General features: G+C 46.1%; 3 protein-coding genes and 3 non-coding genes across 9 annotated transcripts; 1 reads left to right on the top strand and 5 right to left on the bottom strand.

The window, feature by feature from the left end:
• Positions 1–4,050: 4,050 nt before the first annotated feature.
• On the bottom strand, positions 4,051–6,065 carry rps11 (ribosomal protein S11). Its single transcript, XM_076038533.1, has 5 exons — positions 5,939–6,065; positions 5,315–5,455; positions 5,040–5,115; positions 4,527–4,656; positions 4,051–4,222 (listed from the first exon to the last, which is right to left on the bottom strand). Exons 1-5 carry the CDS (start codon positions 5,951–5,953, stop codon positions 4,099–4,101), a joined length of 486 nt encoding a protein of 161 aa, XP_075894648.1. The 5' UTR covers positions 5,954–6,065; the 3' UTR covers positions 4,051–4,098.
• LOC142896884 (small nucleolar RNA SNORD35) lies at positions 4,317–4,401 on the bottom strand. Its single transcript, XR_012928398.1, has one exon. It is a non-coding gene; the product is annotated as a small nucleolar RNA SNORD35 (small nucleolar RNA).
• Positions 4,775–4,859, bottom strand: LOC142896883 (small nucleolar RNA SNORD35). Its single transcript, XR_012928397.1, has one exon. It is a non-coding gene; the product is annotated as a small nucleolar RNA SNORD35 (small nucleolar RNA).
• LOC142896882 (small nucleolar RNA SNORD35) lies at positions 5,187–5,271 on the bottom strand. Its single transcript, XR_012928396.1, has one exon. It is a non-coding gene; the product is annotated as a small nucleolar RNA SNORD35 (small nucleolar RNA).
• Positions 6,066–6,221: 156 nt separating the features above from the next.
• Positions 6,222–9,403, top strand: LOC142896689 (apoptosis regulator BAX-like). The gene is made up of 6 exons (XM_076038532.1): positions 6,222–6,430; positions 7,111–7,159; positions 7,232–7,396; positions 7,510–7,645; positions 7,761–7,865; positions 7,975–9,403. Exons 1-6 carry the CDS (start codon positions 6,400–6,402, stop codon positions 8,071–8,073), a joined length of 585 nt encoding a protein of 194 aa, XP_075894647.1. The 5' UTR covers positions 6,222–6,399; the 3' UTR covers positions 8,074–9,403.
• A 407-nt stretch (positions 9,404–9,810) lies between these two features.
• map3k14a (mitogen-activated protein kinase kinase kinase 14a) lies at positions 9,811–21,218 on the bottom strand. Of its 4 annotated transcripts, XM_076038607.1 has the most exons (16): positions 17,360–17,542; positions 15,784–16,053; positions 15,624–15,696; positions 15,335–15,539; positions 14,876–15,211; positions 14,642–14,776; positions 14,415–14,544; positions 13,538–13,666; positions 12,374–12,478; positions 12,119–12,276; positions 11,876–12,026; positions 11,193–11,498; positions 10,996–11,105; positions 10,436–10,574; positions 10,200–10,300; positions 9,811–10,095 (listed from the first exon to the last, which is right to left on the bottom strand). In XM_076038607.1, the coding sequence occupies exons 1-16, from the start codon at positions 17,391–17,393 to the stop codon at positions 9,934–9,936; spliced, it is 2,544 nt and encodes an 847-aa protein (XP_075894722.1). In that variant the 5' UTR covers positions 17,394–17,542; the 3' UTR covers positions 9,811–9,933. The 4 variants fall into 4 exon arrangements, with proteins under 4 accessions (XP_075894722.1, XP_075894720.1, XP_075894721.1 ...); XM_076038605.1 differs by lacking the exon at positions 17,360–17,542 and adding an exon at positions 21,081–21,218 and having other exon boundaries at positions 15,335–15,696; XM_076038606.1 differs by lacking the exon at positions 17,360–17,542 and adding an exon at positions 17,718–17,785 and having other exon boundaries at positions 15,335–15,696.
• Positions 21,219–21,420: the final 202 nt, after the last annotated feature.

Raw genomic sequence — 21,420 nt, 5'->3', positions numbered from 1 at the left:
TCTGTGTGCGATACAGAACAGGGGTCTCTCACTGGTCTGAACGACCCCCCTGCTTTATCTCCCCCACCACCACCAAGGCCTCCTCCTGCTGTGCCACCAGAAGGCCTCTGTTTGAACAGCAGCTGTGACCTTCGCAGGGCCCGACCCTCTGAGCTAACATCCCTGCCTCTAGATACACAAGTAAGCACGAGCACAGGCGGGTGGGCGGGCGGGCAGGCAGGCAGGCAGGCAGGCAGGGGTGCTCTGTGACACTGGGTAAACATGTTGGCAGGCAGACGGGAGGATTGTGATGCGAGACGCTTTCAAAGACTCAGAGAGGAGAGAGACGTCCGTCCCAAAAGGCTCGACCACCCTCTGTCTCCCCCTCTGGCCTGTCGTCCTGCGACGTGTGCGGCTCTAAATCAACACCGCGCACCTTTTGGGTGAAACCTCCAAATGGAAGATTTGCGAGTTATTGAGTAGAAGCATGAAATGCGAAAGGTCTGGATTCTAAATCAGCCGCCTGGAGGGCTCAGCGTCGCTTTGTCCGTCACAGTGTCAGAAACAGGTGTTTGTCCTTCACAGCGATACGCTGTAGTTGTTGGTCTTCAGGGAGTACGATTGAAAAAAAATCAATATAATGGGATGTGAAACTGAGAGACAATTAAAAATCCTGACGTTTTAGCATTCAGAGTTCTGCTTTTACACAAAACAAGGATTCAATACTTTAAAGAGACAAGCGAGTAGAGTATGGTCTGCATATGGCTGCCATATTTTCAAAAAGGTGTCTTACAGTTTTCTGAGACAATATGTGATTTTTTTTTTTTCCCAGGGCGATGCAACTATTCATTTCAAACAACCACCTGTCAATAAGAAGAGGGGAGTAAAATTTCCATGACACCATGATGCATTTTTTGGCTACACACAGAGCATTTTCTAGGAATTTGAGTTGCGTTTTGTTTTTAGCGAGCCACGGATACTTGCTAAGTTCCCCAGTAGGCACCATTCAGGGTCCACTGGAACTTCTTGGTTAAAGTGGAGCAGATATAATGCCAGAAGTGATACATAAACAAGTACAGTGCAAAAAGCAACCAACAGTGTCACATCTAAAGCACCTATCTGACAGAGCCATGCAACAATGCTCATCAGTGCAGCTGTTATTTATTCATTCATTCATTTTCCATACCCGCTTAGTCCCGAGCTCAGGGTCACGGGGGTCTGCTGGAGCCTATCCCAGCTGTCATAGGGCGAAGGCAGGGGACACCCTGGACAAGTCTTCAGTTCATCGCAGGGCCACATAGAAAAAAAAACAACCGTTCACACTCACATGCACACCTACGGACAATTTAGATACATACGGGTGACATACGGCCACTTTGTAAACAGACAGCCAGCAGCTACCAACGCGCCGCTCCAACACAATCTATTCCTCACAGTTTAATGCTGTCAGCCTGAGTTTATTATGGTTGCTCCCATTTTCTTTTCTTTTTTCTTTTTTCACCCTCCGCCACCCAACAAAACACTTTGTGGGAATGTTGGATGTGTGCTGGCGAGGGGCTTGGGTGGCCTTGCTGGACTGGACCGGCTCCCTGGGGTGTCTGCTCGTGAGAGGCCTCCCAGCCTCCTGCAGCGACAGGGCGAGCTGGGAAAGCCCCCTACCCCTCCCCCCCACACCCCTCACAGCCACCCCGCTTTGCTACAAGAAAGGACAATTTGTGGTTGGAAGCCTGTGCTTGGGGTAAAACACGCTAGCATGGCCAGGGGAGGAGCTGGCGTTGTTGTCGGAGCAGCGAAAGGCAAACACGAAAACTGTAATTGAGGAAAGCGTTTAGACGACGAGAGAGAGAAAACAATCCCATGGACTGCAGCTCGATGGCTGTTTATACGGATGAGCTCACGGCTACCACTTTCTCCTCCTGGCGTCATGACCATATGGCGTACGCTCACTGCTCCCGCCGGGGAAGAAGAGACACATCTCGGCGGCGTCATTATGGTAATGTGGTAAATCTGCCGGAGCGCCGGGCAGACAGGAGGGGAAGCTGAGTGGGAGATTAAGAGGTGGGGCAGTGATGATTCCCATACAGATTAGCCGTCATCTTGTCCGGCACAAATAAGGCCACATGCAAATGAGTCAGCTGATGCAGAGAGGCCCCCTTGGGTGCGTACGCCTCGACACCCTCCCTGGCCTGCCGGATCTCTCACACTGGTCGCACACCGGTGGACAATAGAAGGAGGTCACATGATGGCAGAGGAAACAAGCACCAGTGATGCTGTTCTTTTGCTCCTGCTGGTCTGAAGGAGTCACTGTTTTTAGCCCTAAAAATGAAAGGTCAAAGATCAGCGCTCACCTTGGCTCTGTGTCATTGACAGCCACGAGTCAAGCCAGAAATCTTGGTGTAATTATTGACTCAGACCTGAATTTCAATAACCATCTAAAGTTTGTCTCTAAATCTGCCTTTTACCACCTGAAGAATATAGCTAGAATTAAGGGGTTTCAGTCAAAAGAAAACATAGTGAAACTTATTCATACATTAATTTCCTCACAAACACGAGGAAAACTGGATCATATTACTCCGGTCATTTAATTGCTACGCCGGCTTCCTGTGAATCAAAGAAAAGATTTTAAAATATTACTGCTTTTCTACAAAGCACTGAATGGTCTTGGATCAAAATATATGCTTGACCTACTCGTTCCTTGCGAAGCATCCAGACCCTTTAGGTCATCTGGAACTGGTTTGTTGTGTGTCCCAAGAACAAGAACCAAGCAAAGTGAGGCAACAGTCAGTTATTATGCTCCTCATCTGTGGAAAAAACTTCCTGAAGATCTGTGGTCTGCTCCAACTGTCAGTGCTTTTAAATCAGGGCTGAAAACAGTATTGTTCACTGTAGCGTACTTGTCGATTAAAATTCTACTTACTTGCTATACTGTATTGTATTGGCTTTTTTTCCCCACCCATTTTATTTCATTATTGTATTGTATTTTATTACTGTATTGCTGCTTTTAAAGCACTTTGAATGACCTTGTAAGGTTCAAATAAATGCTACCGCTGACATATGTTGCTAATTTGCAGGCAGTGTTTTTCTATTCGTAACATGTTTATGACCTGTTGAGCAACCTCGCAAAAATGGGAAGAGGTCGTCCTTTTCTTTGGTCAGTTGTGCAATCCGGCCCTTTGTGATGTCACACAGGGCACTAATACTTGAGAGTGATGCTTCTCCTGGGTTAGTGGCAACATTCCCCCCCTCCCTGCCCTGTGGGACCAGCTTGTATGTGACGCTTGCAAAAAACATGTGGAGGGAAAACAAGACTTCATTCTTTGATCTACCATTTTTTTTCTTCAATTTTTATAGTAATAATAATTTGCTTTTTTAAGATAAGAAAACATCCACCAAACGGAAGTATGCGTCATCCAATATCGATAGATGTTCTTTACTGATCGCGACTTGGGAAATTTCCCGGAAATGTCCATTAAGGCAGCAGTGCATGTTATCTACTTGATCACTCACGCTAGTTGGGTCTAAATAGAGACGCGACCGTCGATCCGAGTGATTCAGCGAGTCTGTATCAAGGTGCATGTGCTGGCCTTTGGCGCCATCTCCTGGGCACATGCTAAAATGTTGCCGCTGCCAATATTTTACCATTTCCAAACATCGGGTGGCGTTGTTCGGTAAAGTAAGCGCTATTGTTTCAACGTGTTGTATGAAGCTGTGTGAAAAAGTTATGACTAATAACTGGAAAACTATTGAAAGTAATAAGTTATTACCTCAACAAGCATCAATGTACCACATTCCCAGATATGAATTCTCACATTCTTCTACTTTGTGGTCAACACCTCATTGTCTTGCTTGTATAACCTACGTTTCAAGTAGTTGATCATTGAAATTACTTCAGTAAGCACACTTTAAATTTTATGAGCATATCACAACTGCATTTGTTTTTTCCCATGAGTTTTCAGTAGTGTTACCAGCCCATTTTTATGTGCGTTATTCCACCAAGTGAAGTCATTTTTCAGTTTCCATGTACTTCACAAATACATGAAACAGTACAGCAACAGTAATATTACAGGCAGATTAAACAAGATTTGTTTTATTTGACATTTTGCCAAATTTTAACTACATTTAAAATTTCTGGAACTGCTTCTTGGCGCCTGCAGCCTTTGTCACTTTGAGGACGTTGAATCTCACGGTCTTGCTGAGTGGTCGGCACTCTCCAACAGTGACATTGTCCCCGACCATGACATCTCTGCAATGAAGACAAAATGTGTCAACTGGAGGTTGTGGTTCTTTGTCCAATCATACCGACGACTGACATTTCGTTGTTTTTCACCAGTAATTTTAAAGCCGCATCAGTTTGTGCCAAAGGCAATATCGTCAGAGCTACTTGAGCTTGGAAGACCATCGTGAGAAAAAACATCATTTGCAGCAATTGAAGACGCACCATTCACAGGGGGAGGTCAAATTAACGTTTAGCTGCTGTGTAAAACAACCTAAAACAAAGACCAACTTGAGTGATTTAATCTGACAAACCACAAAGAAACAAAACATACCTGAAGCAAGGTGACAGGTGGACAGAGATGTTCTTGTGCCTCTTCTCAAAGCGGTTGTACTTGCGGATGTAATGCAGGTAGTCACGTCGGATAACGATGGTCCTCTGCATCTTCATTTTGGTCACCACACCTGTCGGCCAAAGAAAAACAGTACTGTTGGTTAAAAAAGCTGAAGAAAACAACAACTGGCAGAAATTGAACTTTTTGTGGGTAACACATTGAAGTCACCTAAATTAAATAATTGCCACTTTGCGACATCAGCAATGCCATTAAGGCAGTATCGTCATAACCCAAATGGTTTGGAAGACCATCGTGAGAAAAACATCATTTGTAGCAAAGTGGGAAAAAAACAAATTAAGAGTTAATGGTCGAGGTTGGATCGCAGAACCAAGATACTCCTCATGCAACGGATTCTAGAACTTGGGGGTTTGTTTTTATCCTTCACTCAAACCAGAGAGTGGTGTCAGTAAGAGGCAGCTGACTAGCAGGCAATAAAAATGAAATTAAACTGACCAGAGAGGATACGGCCACGAATGGAGACATTTCCGGTAAAGGGGCATTTCTTGTCAATGTAGGTGCCATCAATAGCCTGAGGGAGGGAGGAAAAAGCACATACAATCAGACGCGGACATACTCAAGTATCAAACATTTGTGCGCCTCTCATATGCATCAGCAATGCCAAAAGGCGTTATCCTCAAAACCTCGGGGGCTCAGAAGACCATCGTGAGATAAAACATCATGTGCAGCTTTTGACTGATCAACTGATTGGTTGTCCAATTTGACTTTACCTCTCTTGGGGTTTTGAAGCCCAGCCCGACGCTTTTGTGGTAGCGGGTGAGCTTTTCCTTGACCTCCTTGCCACCTTCGGTAGTCAGAACACGCTTCTTGTTCTGGAAGATGGTGGGCTGCTTCTGGTAAGCGCGCTCGGTCTGTGGAAAGAGCAGAAAAACATGTTTCAGTCGTGAATCACACAAGCGAACGTCTCTCTCAACTCGCCACATACTCCCTGTATGCTACCGTATCTACAACATATAGCGAAGTTCCCCGCAATGTTTAGGCCGAATACCGTCTTCAAAATCTCAAGTCAGTCACTAGATTTATGAACACTACGTTGGTTGTATACATGGCACTGGGGACAAATTGAAGAAGTCGGTGGACATTTAATGGCGTGCCGTCGGAGAAGCGAGTAGCATGCTATGCTAACGGCAATTCCGGCTAGCTGAACGTTACACGAGGGTGTGCAAGACGGACACCAGAAATGAGACATATACGTGCACGAGTGTTTCTAAATTCATCTCATCGAATCAAATAAACCAACTTCGTGTAAATGTATCCAAGCCAGTCGCTCCAAAGAGCTCCCAATCTGGCGGATTTATCGTTTTAATTTCACCACGCCGCTCCGCCGAACGTACTTGTGCATCCGCCATCTTTGCCAGCCGAGTCGTAAAGAGGACTGAGAATGCGCGCGACGGCCGGAAGAGCAAGAGAAACCGGAAGTGACATTTCACAAGGGCGAGGGTGGGAAAAAAATAGAAAATTGTTTTCAAAAATATTTTTTTCCTATTTTAATGACAGTGGCTTTAGCACTTTTGTTTATTTATTTATTTTATGCGGAACTCGAAGCTCCGCAGACGTCCCTACAGCAACGACATTGTAACTCCATGAGCCACATTAGAAATGCGCTGATCGTCAAAACAGTCCTAACCGGATGATGTCACCTAGCCTCATGATATCACAGCCCCATCACCCAGGCACGTCCGAAAACAGTCAACGTCGGCTGCAGTTACAAGAAATCATAAAAAAAAAAAAAAAAATTGTCACATGCTTTTACGGAAGAACCACTAGCGGCTAAACAGGCTGACAAACAAACAAGATGGCATCGAACCCGGGAGGAGGCGATAAAGGTACGAGCTGGCATCAGTCGTGTTTAAATACGTTTCTTTGTGAATGTGCCGCCAACACTTAAACACCCGCTGTACCTGGTGAGCACATAAACAAACACGTTTTGTGTCGCTTGCGTACGTTTTACAAAAATAGCAGCCGGCTCTATGAGGTTAGCAGTTCAGCTAAACGTTAGCTTGCGCTTAGCTTAGCCTGCTGTGCTTTTGTAATAGGTAAATAAAGCACAGCAAGTTTGGCTAACTGGCTAATGGCTTCAAAAGGTTGAGTTATATATATATTTGGTTGAAGATACACTAGAGGCACGTTTCTCTCACTCGAAAATACAAATTAGTCATCAGTTCACATAAGACTATGTAACTACCTTGCTCTTAATGTAATTCCACCTAACCTTGTCATTACATTAGCCCTCAAGTTAGAGACTTGCTCGTTGGTTTTTCTTTTTTTCTTTTGTTAATGTGGTTCACAACTTTATTGATATTTTCTCGCAAATGTTGCCAAATTTTTTAATGGCAACTTAATAACATAACTGTTGGAACGCATAAATGTTAAGTTTTTTAACAATCATTTCCATGTTTGTTTGCTCTTGTTCAATTTCATTTTTAAAACAGTCAAAATCTGTTGGTTTTATTGACACTGAATTTATTTATTTATTTATTTATTATTATTATTATTTTTTTTTTAGATGATTCTACCGAAAGGATGCTGGAAATTGGGCAAATGTTGCTTCAAGAGTAAGTACCATGTCTAGACTAGTGTCGAGTGATCCCATTAAGTTCACTCTGACTTATGGTCTGTTTGTATAGTTTCATCTACAAGCGGATTCAGCGACACGGAGAGAGCCCGGAGACAACAGCTGTGACCAGAGCCCAGCTGGGTGGAGGGGAGTTGTGTGACCCAAACCACAAGAAACTTGCTCATTGTCTGCAGCAGATCGGAGACGAGCTCGATGGCCACGTTGAGCTCAACAGGTGCCACAATTCTGTCAAAGTTTCGGCACGAGACATTACAAATCACAGTGTTTATGCAGTAACAACAATATAAACAACCTCTGACTAATTGCTGAATACTTCTTCCCTGCTAGGATGATAAACAACTCTGGCCTCAGTCCCACACAGGACGTGTTTATGAAAGTTGCCATTGAGATCTTTTCAGACGGGAAGTTCAGCTGGGGCAGAGTTGTTGCACTTTTCTACTTTGCCTGTCGACTTGTCATCAAGGTATGTTAATGAAAGCTTGTTTTTGCCGCATCCTGTGGTGGAGTCAAATACTTGATTGAAGTGGCACTAAAATGGCAAAGAAGTCATTCATTAGCATCTGCAAAAATGCTTCCAGGCCCTGGTGACCCGAGTTCCTGCTATTATCAAAACAATAATCAGCTGGACTTTGGACTACCTCCGTGAACATGTCATTAACTGGATCAGGGAGCAAGGTGGATGGGTAAGTAAATAGCAAGGAAAAGCCCATTAAACCAATTTATTAACAAGGTCTTTCCACTGTTTGTGTAGGCCATGCTAAATATGTTGTGCCTGTTGTTCCTGACCTTTAGGAGGGCATCCGATCCTACTTTGGTACGCCGACATGGCAGACCGTCGCGGTTTTCTTGGCGGGTGTTCTCACCACCGTTCTCGTCATTCGGAAGATGTGAGGGGTGGCTGAGGATGAGGCGCAGGAGAGACCATAGGAACCACTACTGAGGGCAAAGGTTGCCTCAGTGCCGAAAGAGAAGAAGAGCCAGAAGACGTTTTGGCAGACGGAAGGGGTTGAACAAATTGTATTTGGACACAACAACGTGTGTGTGTGTGTGTGTGTCGTCTGCCACCTTCCAATGTTAAGAATCGAAAGCTGAGCTGCGCACAGTAACACTGAGTGCATTAACTCGATGCCTCTGTTGGAGTAGGCAGTGCATGTTGACATGCCTGAAGCAGTGGTAAATGGGAGCTTTGAATAATAAAAAGATTTTTGGTTAACTTATTTTTTACTAAGTACATGAAGTGTCACTGCTGTCTTGTTTTTGGCCCTTTAATTTCAGTGGAGTTCCTTCAATGAATTATTTCCATAATAGGTTCATTTCTGTTCTTGTCTGACTGCTTCTTCTGATTTTCTCATTGTTTCCATATCAGCGTGTGTATTGTACGCTCTTGGGTCCATCTTCATATGTATCTGTGTGCATTGACGAGTGCAAATTGAAGGTTTTGCTGCCGGAGCAAGATGTCAGAAGGAGGCTCAAAAAAGGCTTAAAAAATATATATATGAAAAAACATGTTTAAAAAACAGCTTTGACAATTCAGAGACAATTACGCGGACGGAGAGACTGTCTCGTCCAGTACTTCACCTCAAGCCGCTCCAAATTTTGCACAGCCCAACCTTATTTTAATTTCATTGCTGTTCTGTTCAAAACTAAAAAAAGAAAAAAAGAAAAAAAACCCAACAAATTATCACTTGGTTGAAAAACAAACTCATCATCTGAATTCCCAGGTACAGCACTGAATCTCCCCGTGCCTTTTGGGCTTTTGGACACTGTGACTTTTATGTCACTTTCCTATTTATATCCCTTTTTTTGTAAAGTCAGACCCTCCTGTTTGGTTTTGTTGTTTTTTTGCCTGGAAGGGTACAGAGTGTCATAAATTGCCATTTCCTGTGATCTCTAACTTAAGATGGAAAACGCACTGGGTTGCTCACAGGTTGCTTACCTCACGTCACACACACTTTCAGAGTACTGTATTTCTATGTGAGCAATTCAAATTGCACTCCTATCTCTCTCTAGAAAATGGCTTTTTATACATTTTTCTTGTTTGTCAGTGCCTTGGGGTTCTTCTTTTTTTTGTATTATGGAATCACTTTGATATTCTCAAACTTTCAGCTTTTTCTATCACATTTGTAGAACTGAAATAGGTTTTCAGTGTCCCAGAAAATCTCTTTTGCAGTGACCTTGTAATGTTATATGAAAAGAAATAAAACCATATGCTGTTCCTGTGGCTGTGCATTTGTGTGACTTGACTGCCATACTGGGGGCAGAAGGAGAAATATTGGAAAGTGGGATGTGCAAAGCATTGTGCTGAGTCATGACATCAACTTAAAGATAGATAAGATATCTAATTTGTCTGCTGGACTCTTGTGAAGCTGACTTAGACTTTTTGTGCTAGTTTCCTGCTAAAACCTTTCACTGGTTGTTTCTTAACTTTCTTTTTGGCGTCATCATTTCCAAATAATATTTGTCAGAATTGGAGCATCATGTTAGCAGCAGTGTAAGATTTAGTTTAACTCTTAACTTAATGTAAATCTCAGTCAAACTCAACGTATTTCAGAACTGCCAACATTCTGCGCAGGATAGCAAGCTACCTAAAATCCAGTAAAATAAATCCATGTTGTGCCACACAGGTAATAGTTTTATTCAATCTTTATTGTAAAAAGTGTAGTAAGCAAGATAGAGATTTGCAGAAATGGAACCGTAGAAAACAATCATTAAAATTCTGGTCCCTGTGCATGCAGGAAGGAGCTCTTGCGTTCATCTGGTCTCCAGGACTCCATCCCTGATCCTCCACCTCCAGGCGGAGCTGAAGTCCGGAGCAGAGACGCAGTGCAGGTCGAGCCCCGACTGGTGCACCTCCTCGTCGTGAGCTACCTGTCGGCCCTGCAGGGTCTCCAGAGTGAAAACCCTCTCCGAGATCTGGAAAGGCCCCCCAAAAAAATACAGATCAGGCAAATGCTCCACTGACAACCCACAGGACCAGCAGGCTGCAACCTGCGAGAAGGTGACGCTGCTGCCCTCACCTGATCACTGATTCCAGTTGCAATGTGGCCAACCTTCACCCGACGCGTCTCTCTGATGTGAATGCTCCGCCAGTTGAAGTCTCGGATGCAGACATCCACCCCTGGAGCCAATCAAAGGCAGAGATACATGCGGTTTAATTGGCAAGTGTTGTGTCATGCAACTGCTGGCCAGCTGGAACCACGATACACAGTGTTTGAATATGAGCAGAAATGAGATTTTATGTGTCTTCAAGTACCTTCAAAGCAGCACGGTGGTGGCAGCTGGGAGTGACTCAGCAGATCGACGCTGAACACCTGGACGTCTGGCTGACTGTTGGACGAGTAGACGCCAGAGCTGAAGTCGTCTCCCGGGCTCAGAGACCAGCGGCCAGAGTCCTGGCACACGTGATCAAAGGGAGGAGAAGCGCAGACAAAACAGGTCAGTTCATAGATCTGACTAACATTGATAAATATTGCAAAAAAAGTTAGAAATGAAGAGGTCCCTTGGTGTTATGCAAGATTCACTTTCCCAGTGTTTTCCATTTATAATGTTCGTTGAGTGTCAGTGAGGTCGATCCTTCACTACTTTTGCTTGTTCTACTTTTTCATAAGCTTGCGCTGAGCTATTCAGGTCTGGAAGTCAGCTCTTTGTCATGTAACCAAACTGCAGGGTCTACTTAGAGAATACACCCTACGCCATGTAAAGTTTCTGCCCTTTGAGGCCTCCAACCAGCAGGGGGCAGTGTTTTTTTCCCCAACCGTAACTAAAATCTAACATGGGACTTTTTCAAAGTGTGTCAAAAAGGTTCTCAGTCACCTTTTTGTCCCACGGTTCCCAGTTGGAGTAGGGATCGCTGCTGAGGCAGGACAGCAGCTGCTCCTGCATCTCCGCAGAGTGAAGCTGAGACAAGCTGGTCAGGTAAAAATCTGCAACAGATGCCAAAGAGTCAAGTCAGAATGTGTGAACATTGTTGAGACCATACTATAATAACACAATCAGGCTAAATAATGCACCTCGCTCCAGTTTACGCAGCTCCAGTTCAGGCACGGTGGAGGTCTTGTTGCTCCTCTTGTGGTTTGGCTCGGAGATCTGAGGGCAGCAGGGCGAGCTCGGCTTAGACTCCTCAGCCTCTGTCTCCTCACAGTGGGAACCCAACTTCTTTGAATCTGTCGCTGCTGTGATCCCTGGCCGAGCAGGGTTCCTCTGCTCCTCGTCGTAGTCGAGGCCGCAGTGGTTCAGCGGAGGGTAGTCGGGAGGTTTTTCCGCAAAGTACAGGGGCTCCGCGTAGGGTCCCCTCAGCGGGCTGCTCAGGCCCCCGACTGCAATCGCACAGACGAGGAAAAAAATGAATTTAGCCTCAACGGGCTGAAGTGGCTCTTGCAAGAGCATTATGCATGGCCTGAGTTACGTAATCTTGATATGAGCGGTCAATGGTTTATTTTTGGGCTAGCCGTGTGAAAACAGAGCAGAAATATCCAATGGAAACATTCAAAAACGCTTGTTAACAAGCCCCAATAAGTGGAAATTTGATCTGTGACCTTGTGCGAATGTCACTGTTGGACACTCGGCTTGTGGTAACAAGCTTCAGAAACTGGCACACAGACCCTGAAAGCTTCTCTTCAGTGGAACACACATACTATACAGGCCACATCAGCTACTTTTCCAGGAGGAGAGGCTTTCATTCTTGGGTAGTTACCTTCCTTCAGCGCTTTAATAGTTTTCTCTTTGAGGACAGAGGCTGAAGCTCTCTTGCCGGGATCCTTCTGCAGCCCTGCTCTCAGAACCTCGGCTGTGAGCGGCCCACAGTCCGGCGGGATCTCTCTCAGAGGCGGAGGCTCGTTGGCAATCTGAAAGCATCCCAACCAAAGAGACCCGATCAAAGCCTTGAATGCCACAAGGAATGGATTTCACAAGGAAAAAAAAAAATATATATATATACCTTCAGGTACAGTCGGCAGGTGTAGTATCTTGTCCAGGGCTGGCAGCCGTTGAGCATGTGCAGAAACATACAGCAGCTGCTCCACACATCTGCTTTGGCTCCACGGGGATCTCCGTTCACGATCTCCGGGGCCATGTGCGTCTCCGATCCTTTCAGCTCTGCATTGAATTACATCAGGGTGAGATGTGAAGGTGGGCGGATGGATATTTTTATTTATTTTTTTTAAACAGCCACCATTCTGTTTGTCTTTCTCACCTCTGGACCTGCTCAGGCTCTGGCCAAGCTTGTCAAGTTTCTCCGCGTGGCCAAAGTCACACAGAAAGGTGTCTCTACCGTCCTCCGACAGCAACACGTTGTCGGCTGCGGGAGGGAATGCAGACAAACAGACGGACAGACAGACAGGAAGACAGACAGAGTGAGTGAGTCAAAGGCAAGATTTGACTTTGGCAATCAAATTGGGCATTTAGTGTGTCTGAAATGATCAGAGACGGGCCAGCTGCACAAGAGTGTAAAACCCAGAACGTACTGGGTCAGAGAGCGACAGCTGCCTGATTAAAACACCTTAATATGAGATGAATTCAGGAATGTCCAGCAGTAGATAAAAAGATTTGATGTAATGGTCTCGGACACCAGGTGGCGCCTGTGCTACGAAAGCGTTGCGCTTCAGTTTTGTCTTTCTCTCCTGGGTACTTTGGAACGCTTTCTTCCTCCTTCTCACCCTGTCACGTTCCTCTTCTTCTTCTGCTTCTCTCTCTGTTCAACTTTCATTCACTTTACCTTCGTTTTCTGCTTCCTGTCACGACAGGCTGCCTCTCGCCCTCCCACCCCCACTGCCTCCCTGCCTCCCTGCCTCTTGCTCTCTCTCTTGCTCGCTCTCTCTCTCTCTCTCTCTTGCTCGCTCTATCTCTCTCTCTCTCTTTCAGGCAATGAGTCATGCTGTGGGAAATTCCCAGCCCGTCTTCCTTTCCACGGCCGCTTAGTTTCACAACACAGGTGCCGGGATCAAATCGAGACAGTGTTCCGGACAGCTGTAATAAGCCCCTCCTCCCCCGCAAAGAAAATTAATCCTCAGAAGTAATTATTACAAATAGAGCAGCAGTGTGAGTAAAAGTAAAGCTGATTAATTCCAGCACCGCTGCTGACTTTGATCTGAGCAGTTAAACAGGTCCGCGAGGGCTTTTTCAAAGAGCCGTTGTTGTTTGTGTGCTACTGATGTATGAGAAGTGACATGAATAGATAAAGTTTATAGTAAAAACATCCCAAAATAGACACTCTCTGGTTTCATTTTCTAAATGTAGTCATTTTCTGGCAGGTCTAGCAGGCTCCTTGTCAATTTGACTTAAACACCGTTTGGCACGGTTCTTGTTTTTCTTTTCCTTTCCCCGGCTTTTTTTTTTTATTTTATTTTATTTTTCTTACCCTTTATATCTAAATGTGCCACTTTTTTCTTCGCCAGGTACTCGAGCGCCTGGAGGACCTGCGCCTGGTAGTGGAGACTCTGGTCTTCTGGCAAGCGGCCGCGCGTGGCTATCAGCATTCTGAGGGAACCTGAAACAACAGGCAAGGTCACACGCAGACAAGCACACGGCAGCGGTTTCCTGTTCATACTTAGCAAAATACCAGGTCATAAACAAACACTGAGTTCATTGGAGCCCGTAATTGGATAACGCAGCAAAGCGGGGTAAAACTTTATGTGTAAGTGACAGTTATATGACATAATATAACTATTGCCACCTATTTAGACATTTATAGCGACATGTATTTAATCTGCCATAAAATATCACTTTAATATCCTTTTTACGATTTGTTGAGGAAGACACTGTGTGCTTGGCTGGCCTGCTACTGGAATGGACTCAACAAGGTGCTGGGAAGGCAACCAGACAATTACAGTTATATACCGGTACAGCCAGGAGAGAGCGGCATGTCAGTGGCAGGCAGGTCATTCCCTCTGTTACAAGTCAATGAATCATCAAATCTTTCATTATTATTATTTACGTGACCCTTCTATGTCCATTACAAGGGTTCACAGCGACAGTGTTGTGGACATACAGTAATTGGCTTCTTTTCTGCTCCTCTAAAGTGTATAATTATGTTCAAAGGTATTTTTTAAAGCCGTTTTATAATATCACCAATTACATTTTTAGAATTGGAATTAGGAAATACACATGGAAATCATTTGTTTGGATTAAAACATTGAAGTGTGAATCAGATTTAAAGTAGGCGTAAAAAAAAAAGAAACCAAACGTCAGTTTCAAAGTTGGATTCATATCTCGTCAACAAACAGCATTCCACTTACCAAACTTGAGGTCCATGAAAAGGAAAACATCGGGCCCCTCTCTGACCACTCCAAAGAATTCCACCACACGAGGAGATCTTAGGGCACTCCACGCACCCACCTCCTCGCTGCTGAACCTCTTCAGTGGGATCTGACCACAACAGAGAGAAAGGAGTGGGCGATCAGGGCAAACCTTTTGCCCGGATGTCAGAAACAGAATTTAGGGAGGCCAAGACGTGTGGCGTTACCTTTTTGGCAGCAAACTGAAAGCCTGTTTTGACATCCTGGGCTCTGTACACCTCACCAAAGGAGCCTTCCTTGATATGTTCTACGAGACTGAACTCACAGCCGGCCTTGTATTCAGAGTTGACTGGTTTCATATTCTGATGGAGGAATAAAGCAAAACAAAACAATGGAAACAAGTTATTTTGGAGGAGTCACGCGCAAACGAACACGCTAACAAGCCCAAGACTGACGCCTACAGGACACACGCCGTCGTCCAAGAGCAGTCCCTCGTTGATGACGGAATCGGCGGATGAAGCGTCGTCGCCCTTTTCCCTCTCGTCCCTCTCGTACTCTCTCTCCATGTCTTTGGCGAAGGGCCCGGCGTAGCAGCGGTCGCCCTGGCTGACGCTGCCGTGCAGCCCGGCCATCGCCAGCGAGACCCCGTTCAGATTGCTGCTGCACGAGTCGAGGTCGCTGTCCTGCTCGTCGTAGCGGGGGGTGAAGTCGCTGGCGAAGGTCTGCGGCCTCGGGAGGGAAGGCCCCCCGATGCAAGAAGAGCCCAGGCTGCATCTGTCCTCCAGAGGTGACGCCACCTACGGGTGAGAGGCAGAAAGCATGTGAGCGGCCTTTCAAAAACAAAACATTGAAAATCACCCAGTAGCAGCGGTGGATTCCCCCGTAGACGAGACGAGGGGCGTGGCGGGCGCTCCTCTCACCTGAATGGGAGAACAGCCGCTCTCCTGTTCGGGGACCCCGGAGGGCATTCGCTGCCTGGGCCTCTGCTTTTCCTTCCTCCTCTCCACCACTTTTTTCTTGCCCTTGCGCTTCTGCCTCCTGCGTGTCTTCTTCCGGGGGACGGGCCGCACACCCTGGACGCAGGCGGTGGTCGGGCACGCCACGTTGTTGTGCTCTGAGGAGAAACTGAAGCGAGAGATGCTTGGACTATGACAATTTTGCGTTGGGCAAGGGTTCGGAAGCAGCGTTGCCACGGCGATGAAGTCATACCTCCCGGTCATGCTGTGCGGAGAGCCAATGAAGTTGTTGGAGATGGACGGGGAGTAGGAGGACGGGGTTTCACCTGAGGAAAACAAGTGCTATTAGTGAGCCTTCGGCCAGAGTCCACTGTCATTCCAATTGTAGGTTTGATAGAAGAAGCTAACGTTACCTTCAGGCTGGGCGATGAAGTAGGACAGCTTCAGCGGCATCTCGCCCACTTGCTCCGCTGTCCCGTGCGTCATGAACTTCTTGATGTTGGGCAGCAGGGCCATGTAGCTCATCTTGCTGTCCTTTCCCTCCTCCTCCTCCTCGTCCTCCTCCGTCTCCTGGTCGGCTGAGCAGGACGGGTACGAGCCCTTCAGCTCGCCCTTGGACAGGCCGCAGAAGGGCGAGGTGGAGTTGAAAGGCCTCTTGCACACCGCCATATTACCCGCTGGGTCTGGAGGGAAGGAAGAAAACAACCCTGGTAAATCAACAAGGCGGCAACTCAACACATAGTCAACACGACCTGCTCGAGTTCAAACTATGGACGTGGAAGAAAAGTGATTTGAGGATCTGCTGGAGGTTTCTTCCCACTGGGGAGTTTTTCCTGGCTTCTTGCCACTTCGTACTTGTTCTTTAGCGATCAGTTGGTTTTCTCTCTGATTGTGCCAAGCGCTTCGAGACGCCTCTGGATGTGATTAGGCACTTTATAAATACAAGTTGATTGATTGATTGATTGATTGATCGATGCATCGGGGCGTTCATTCACAAACATCTCTGGAGTCGGCAGCCAAATCCATTTGTCAAAGTCTACCAACCCTTCTTGATGATGTTCATGTGTGGATGAGAAAGGTTTGAGACGGTCTCTGAGATGGTTTCTCGCCGCTCAACACCGACCTTTCTAAATGTTCTATCGTTGTCACAACAGTTTTTCCATGATGTAGTCACAGGACATTTTGCTATCTGATTAAAATGTGAGAGGTGTTTACGGAGAGACAAAAACCTCAAAAACCATATGTACCAGTGTGAATCTTTCGTTAAGTTGACGTAATTTGATATTTTAATGACTTCATTTGGATTTTTCTTCTTCTGCTTTGTCGTGAAGGATTAATTCACTTTGCTCAAATCCTGAAATCCAGAAGAAAAAAAAAATAACAAGACTTTCTCGCCAGACTTTCACCGACAATGGTGATGATTGTGATGATCGGAGACAAAGTGAAACGCTGCACGGGGGGTGGGGGGGGGAAGCCGGGCACAAAACTCAAGCTGAGGCCGTTACAGTGTCGTTACTAAGAGGAAGTACACGGCCACACGTTAGACACGGCCGGATCGAGTGTCCAGTCAGGACCAGCGTGACAGACGTTGACGGACGCTATAATCATCTGAACACGTGTGACTGTAAAATTGGGCAACGCACACACACACACACACACACACACCTCCCTTTATCTCAGCACGTAATGAAAGCAGATATGCACACACGCTTTAAAAAGCACGATTGAAAACCACGGTCACAGTCAGGCGGCAGCAGGTTGCATCAGAGTTTCCAGGGAAACTCTGCAGAAAAGTTGATCCTCTCACTTCTTTTTTACCAACCCCATCTGAAACGTATCACACATAAATATACAAAGAAGTATACAAACAGAAATGGCGCGGACCCTTCCTCCGAGGATCTTTGCTTTCGTCAACCCCTGCCCTTCTTAAAAGCACAAGTCTCTTTATCGCTGGGCTGAACCGAATTGCGAGTACCGGAGAGAGTTTACCTCGTTGGTTTACTTCTTCTTGTGAAGGCTTCATGTCCCCCAGAAAGAGTAAAAACGGCGAACAAAGCGATCTGACTGTCACTTCCTTCTTGAGATGCGGTTGCTCTGAGAGCGTGGCTGATCGCCACACCCCAACGACTTTACGTGGAAAGGAAATGGAGAGCGAGAGAGAGAGAGAGAGAGAGAGAGAGAGAGAGAGAGAGAGAAAGAGAAGTGGGCAACAAACACGAGCGCAGAGAGCTCTCCTCCCCTCTCTCTCCTGCTGCGTGCGTGTGTGTGTGTGTGTGTGTGTGTGTGTGTGTGTGTGTGTGTGTGTGTGTGTGTGTGTGTGTGTGTGTCTGTGTGCGCGCATGCGTACCGAACAGATCCTGGTCTGAGCGTAGCGACTCTGTGCTGTGTGAAGTAGCCCTCGCTCTTCATTTCATCCTGAGCGCCTGGACTCCGCTCTGCTCTGCTCTGCTCTGCTCTATGCTGGCACCAGGCCAGCCAGCCGGAGGGGGAGGAGCCGGCTGACAATGACTTATTGGAAATGCATCTCCACTTCCCCTCGTTCAGCTCTCCCTCCTCTCCTGCCAAGAGTGGCGGCTTATTTGCTCTCTTCCTTCGCTCTCTCTAGATTAAAGGGCGGCGTGTTTACTGATGCTTTTGAAGATCGCCTATGATTTACAGGAACAGAGAGAGAGAGAGAGAGCAGAGCGTAAACTCTCTGCCTGTCGGGATATACTCAAACTTCTCCCAGAATAAACTTGATGTGAGCTCATTTTCTCGTGACGTCAAATCCGAAACCTCAAAAGTGGCAGTTTTCAGGCAAAAAAACACCTCACTGACTGCTTCCTCACTGTAATCTGCAGCTCTGGATCGTCAGAGACTCAGATTAACTCCCCAGAAATGACAAGAGTCTCCCTTCTTTTACATCTCATTGCCTTGCTCCACTTTCAAAAACTAACAGTTCTGGAAAATCAGTCCTTGATGATGTCACACCCTCACTCTCATGTTAGTGAGATAGTGAGTTAGTCAGTGAGAACAACACCCTCGGTTTCTGAGAACCCCCAACCACCACCACCAACCCACACTAACACCATCACCACCATCAACAACAACTTTTTCTTGGCCAGGATGAGCAATAAAGACATGAACGTCGGCATAAAAAAACAATAAACGTGCAAACCTTCTGCGTACTATCAAACAAAGAAAGTGAATTCGCTGGAACGAATGACATGTCAAATGCGGCCACACACACACGTGTCACGCATGTGTAACACTAAAAGAGATTGCTGATGAGCTTTTCTCTCTTCGGTAAAAACTTGTGGGGCACAAAAAGCTGCTGCCACAGGAAACGGGAACTTTGCAATACCAGACATGAAGAAGAAGTCCAAAGCCAGTTGGTTGCAGCCGCAACACGAGTGAAAAGGAAACTGCCAGTTTGTTGTCACGGCAACGGCATCTCACAAAAACCAACAAGGACTTTTGGTGAAAGCAGGGGGAGAAGGAGGGTGTATTGGACCTGTGCAAAGAATCCAAAACTTCTACCTCTACAGCCGCAGCGTCACTGTACCATAGCAAAATAAGGCCCTTTACTCAAAGCAAGTCAGCGAGGACAATACAAATCAATACGCCTTGTTCCCTTGAAACTGCGACGCGCATACTTTGCATTTCATCCGGCACCGTCGCTGGTCGCATTCCGAGCAAACTGCCAGCAAGCTGAGAAATCAGCGTGGGTAGAGTAACCTGGAGAGGAAAATATAATTGCTTGCAGCTTTAGCTAAGTGGCACCGGATCCCGGACGCTGAACTCAGCGGCTGCGCCGAGCCAAATTCTGCAGCACGCCCACGCAGATTAATGGAATTCCTGGGGCCTTCAGTAAAGACTCTGCAAGGGGACCTTAACCTGAAGGCGGCAGCTAAGCATGCGCACAGGACCCTGAGCTCTCGCTGAGAGAAGAAAGCCCGCTGCTTTTCAGGAAATAATAGAGTCCCGGTGTTGAACGAGCGCATGGGGAGGTGCCCTGAATGCGCCACATGTGTGCGCTGCAACTTCAAATTGTTCTCAGACCATCTAGTCTGACCTCGCCGCCTTTTCCCTTGACTTCACAACAGATTGAGCGGCAAAAGAAGCTGCAGGTGTCATTTGTGTAAATGAATGAAGACTACTCCATGGGAGAAAACAAACAAACAACTAAATCAAACAGAAAACGGCCCTCCAACCACACATAACTTCAAATCTATTGTATTCCTTTCATGTCCTCTGCAAATATTCAACTGCAAAGTTAGCCAAACTCCGACGGTGATTGATTGTGTTTGAACCTTCTGTCTCATTCTGCCTTTGCTTTCGCGCGGGACGTTTGCACCGATGCGACAACACCGGTTTCTCCTTTGCGAGTGGACGGCGGCCAGGCCCGATCAACTGCAAATGCACGCCAGGGGTTTGACACCGAGCCAGTAACGCTCTGCCCTGTTTGAGTGTGTGAGAAGCACCGGACGCAGCACACAACAACCTCTCACAGATGACAAATGTACACAATTACATCTGGAGGGCAACAACAGTCGCCCGCTGTGGGTGAATATGAGGTAACTGTGAAGCTCTTTGGACATCATGAACGTGTGGAGAAGTGCTTTATAATAGCAATCCAATTACCATTTAAAGCAGCTGTTATAACGCTCATGAAAGGTTGTGTGTGTATGATGTAAAAGTGACCCTGCCAGTGTTTTCCAATTCCAATCTGTGTTTCTAGCCCATCCAGGGCGCCCTTGAAATGAGAGAAGTCCGCCCTTTACGCCATTAGCTCACACAGTTCTGGACATGGGCCTTTTGTGATGATGTCACAAAGGGCACTGATACCTCTCCTGGGTTGGTGACATCACCTGTGGTGAGGCCAGGTGTTGGCTCCACCCTCTGAGATTGCCTTGTTGTTTTTTGGTTGTTTTTTTCCGCATACTTCCGAACATGTTTTTTTTTTTTTTTTAAAGCAATCATCATGTCAAGCTGCTCTGCTTGGGATGCAGGTTAAAATAGTGATAATAACGTGCAAGGGACATTTTATACATCAACCTGGCCCAAATCACTGATGAACACTTGAAATGTGCCTTAAATGTGATTCCACGGTGCAGCTCGATGGTTGTTCTTTGATATGAACAGAGTGTGCATTCTCCAATATGCTGTAAGTATCGGTTTTCATCCCATGGATCGCATTACAGTCGACATAACAGTTATTATAGCTGGTGACATCGTAATAATAACGCAGAAATTAATCATACTATTAACAAAACGTGATTATTATTTTTCTCTCTCTCTCTCTCTCTCTCTCCCCCCCCATCCTTTTTAATGGGAGAAACCGGGCTTCAAATGACGCAAGTGTGCAGTTTGGAGGGGGAAATGGCGCGTTTAACACACATTACAAAGTAACAACACCGGTTTTAAATGGTGTTTGGAGACACTGTCGGTATGCGGCTGCACATTCTAAAATGTCCCGCTCCCAGCGATGTTCTTTCTTCCTCCCTGCCTTTCTTCTTCTCTTTGAGCGACTCCTAAACAACAACTTCCGCCTACAGTCGCCGACATTTCACTACTTGTACAGTGGGACTGCTGTTCTCTAGGGAAACTGAAGTTGTGCCGGAAGACCGTAAAGAAAAGGGAAAGCGAGAAACGACGCGACTAAAAACACAACTGCGATTTAAAGAAGAAAAGTTTGGTGAAAGATTTGACAGTAAAAGTCTTGACTTACCGAGCTGCCGAGCTGTAGGCGTCGGCCGAGGCGGAGCGGGTCAGTGTCGACTTACCTCCGTCCCTCTTAGTTTCAAAGTAAACTTAGACTTATAATATTTACAGTAACAAGTCTGAAAACATGTTTAGGTGTCACTATTATGTGTCTGTGATTCGTGTACCGCACATGGTTTCCTTTTTTGATGATTATTATTTTTTGTTACTGCTGTCTGCTCCCTGATAACATTTAACCCCTGCGCTCCTATTCACCTTTTAATTTGAAGTGTAATTTCCTGGACTTCCTGCGAGACTGTTTTTAATTTGTCGGCACAAGACGGTTCAGAGTTACAAGTTCCTCTTGA

Source organism: Nelusetta ayraudi, unplaced genomic scaffold (assembly GCF_046127955.1).
Source record: "Nelusetta ayraudi isolate G7.1 ecotype Tasmania unplaced genomic scaffold, CSIRO-AGI_Nayr_v1 ptg000057l, whole genome shotgun sequence".
In the NCBI taxonomy this organism is placed as follows: Eukaryota; Metazoa; Chordata; class Actinopteri; order Tetraodontiformes; family Monacanthidae; genus Nelusetta; species Nelusetta ayraudi.
Note: the sequence above shows the minus strand (reverse complement) of the source record. Positions and strands in the feature narration are given on the sequence as shown.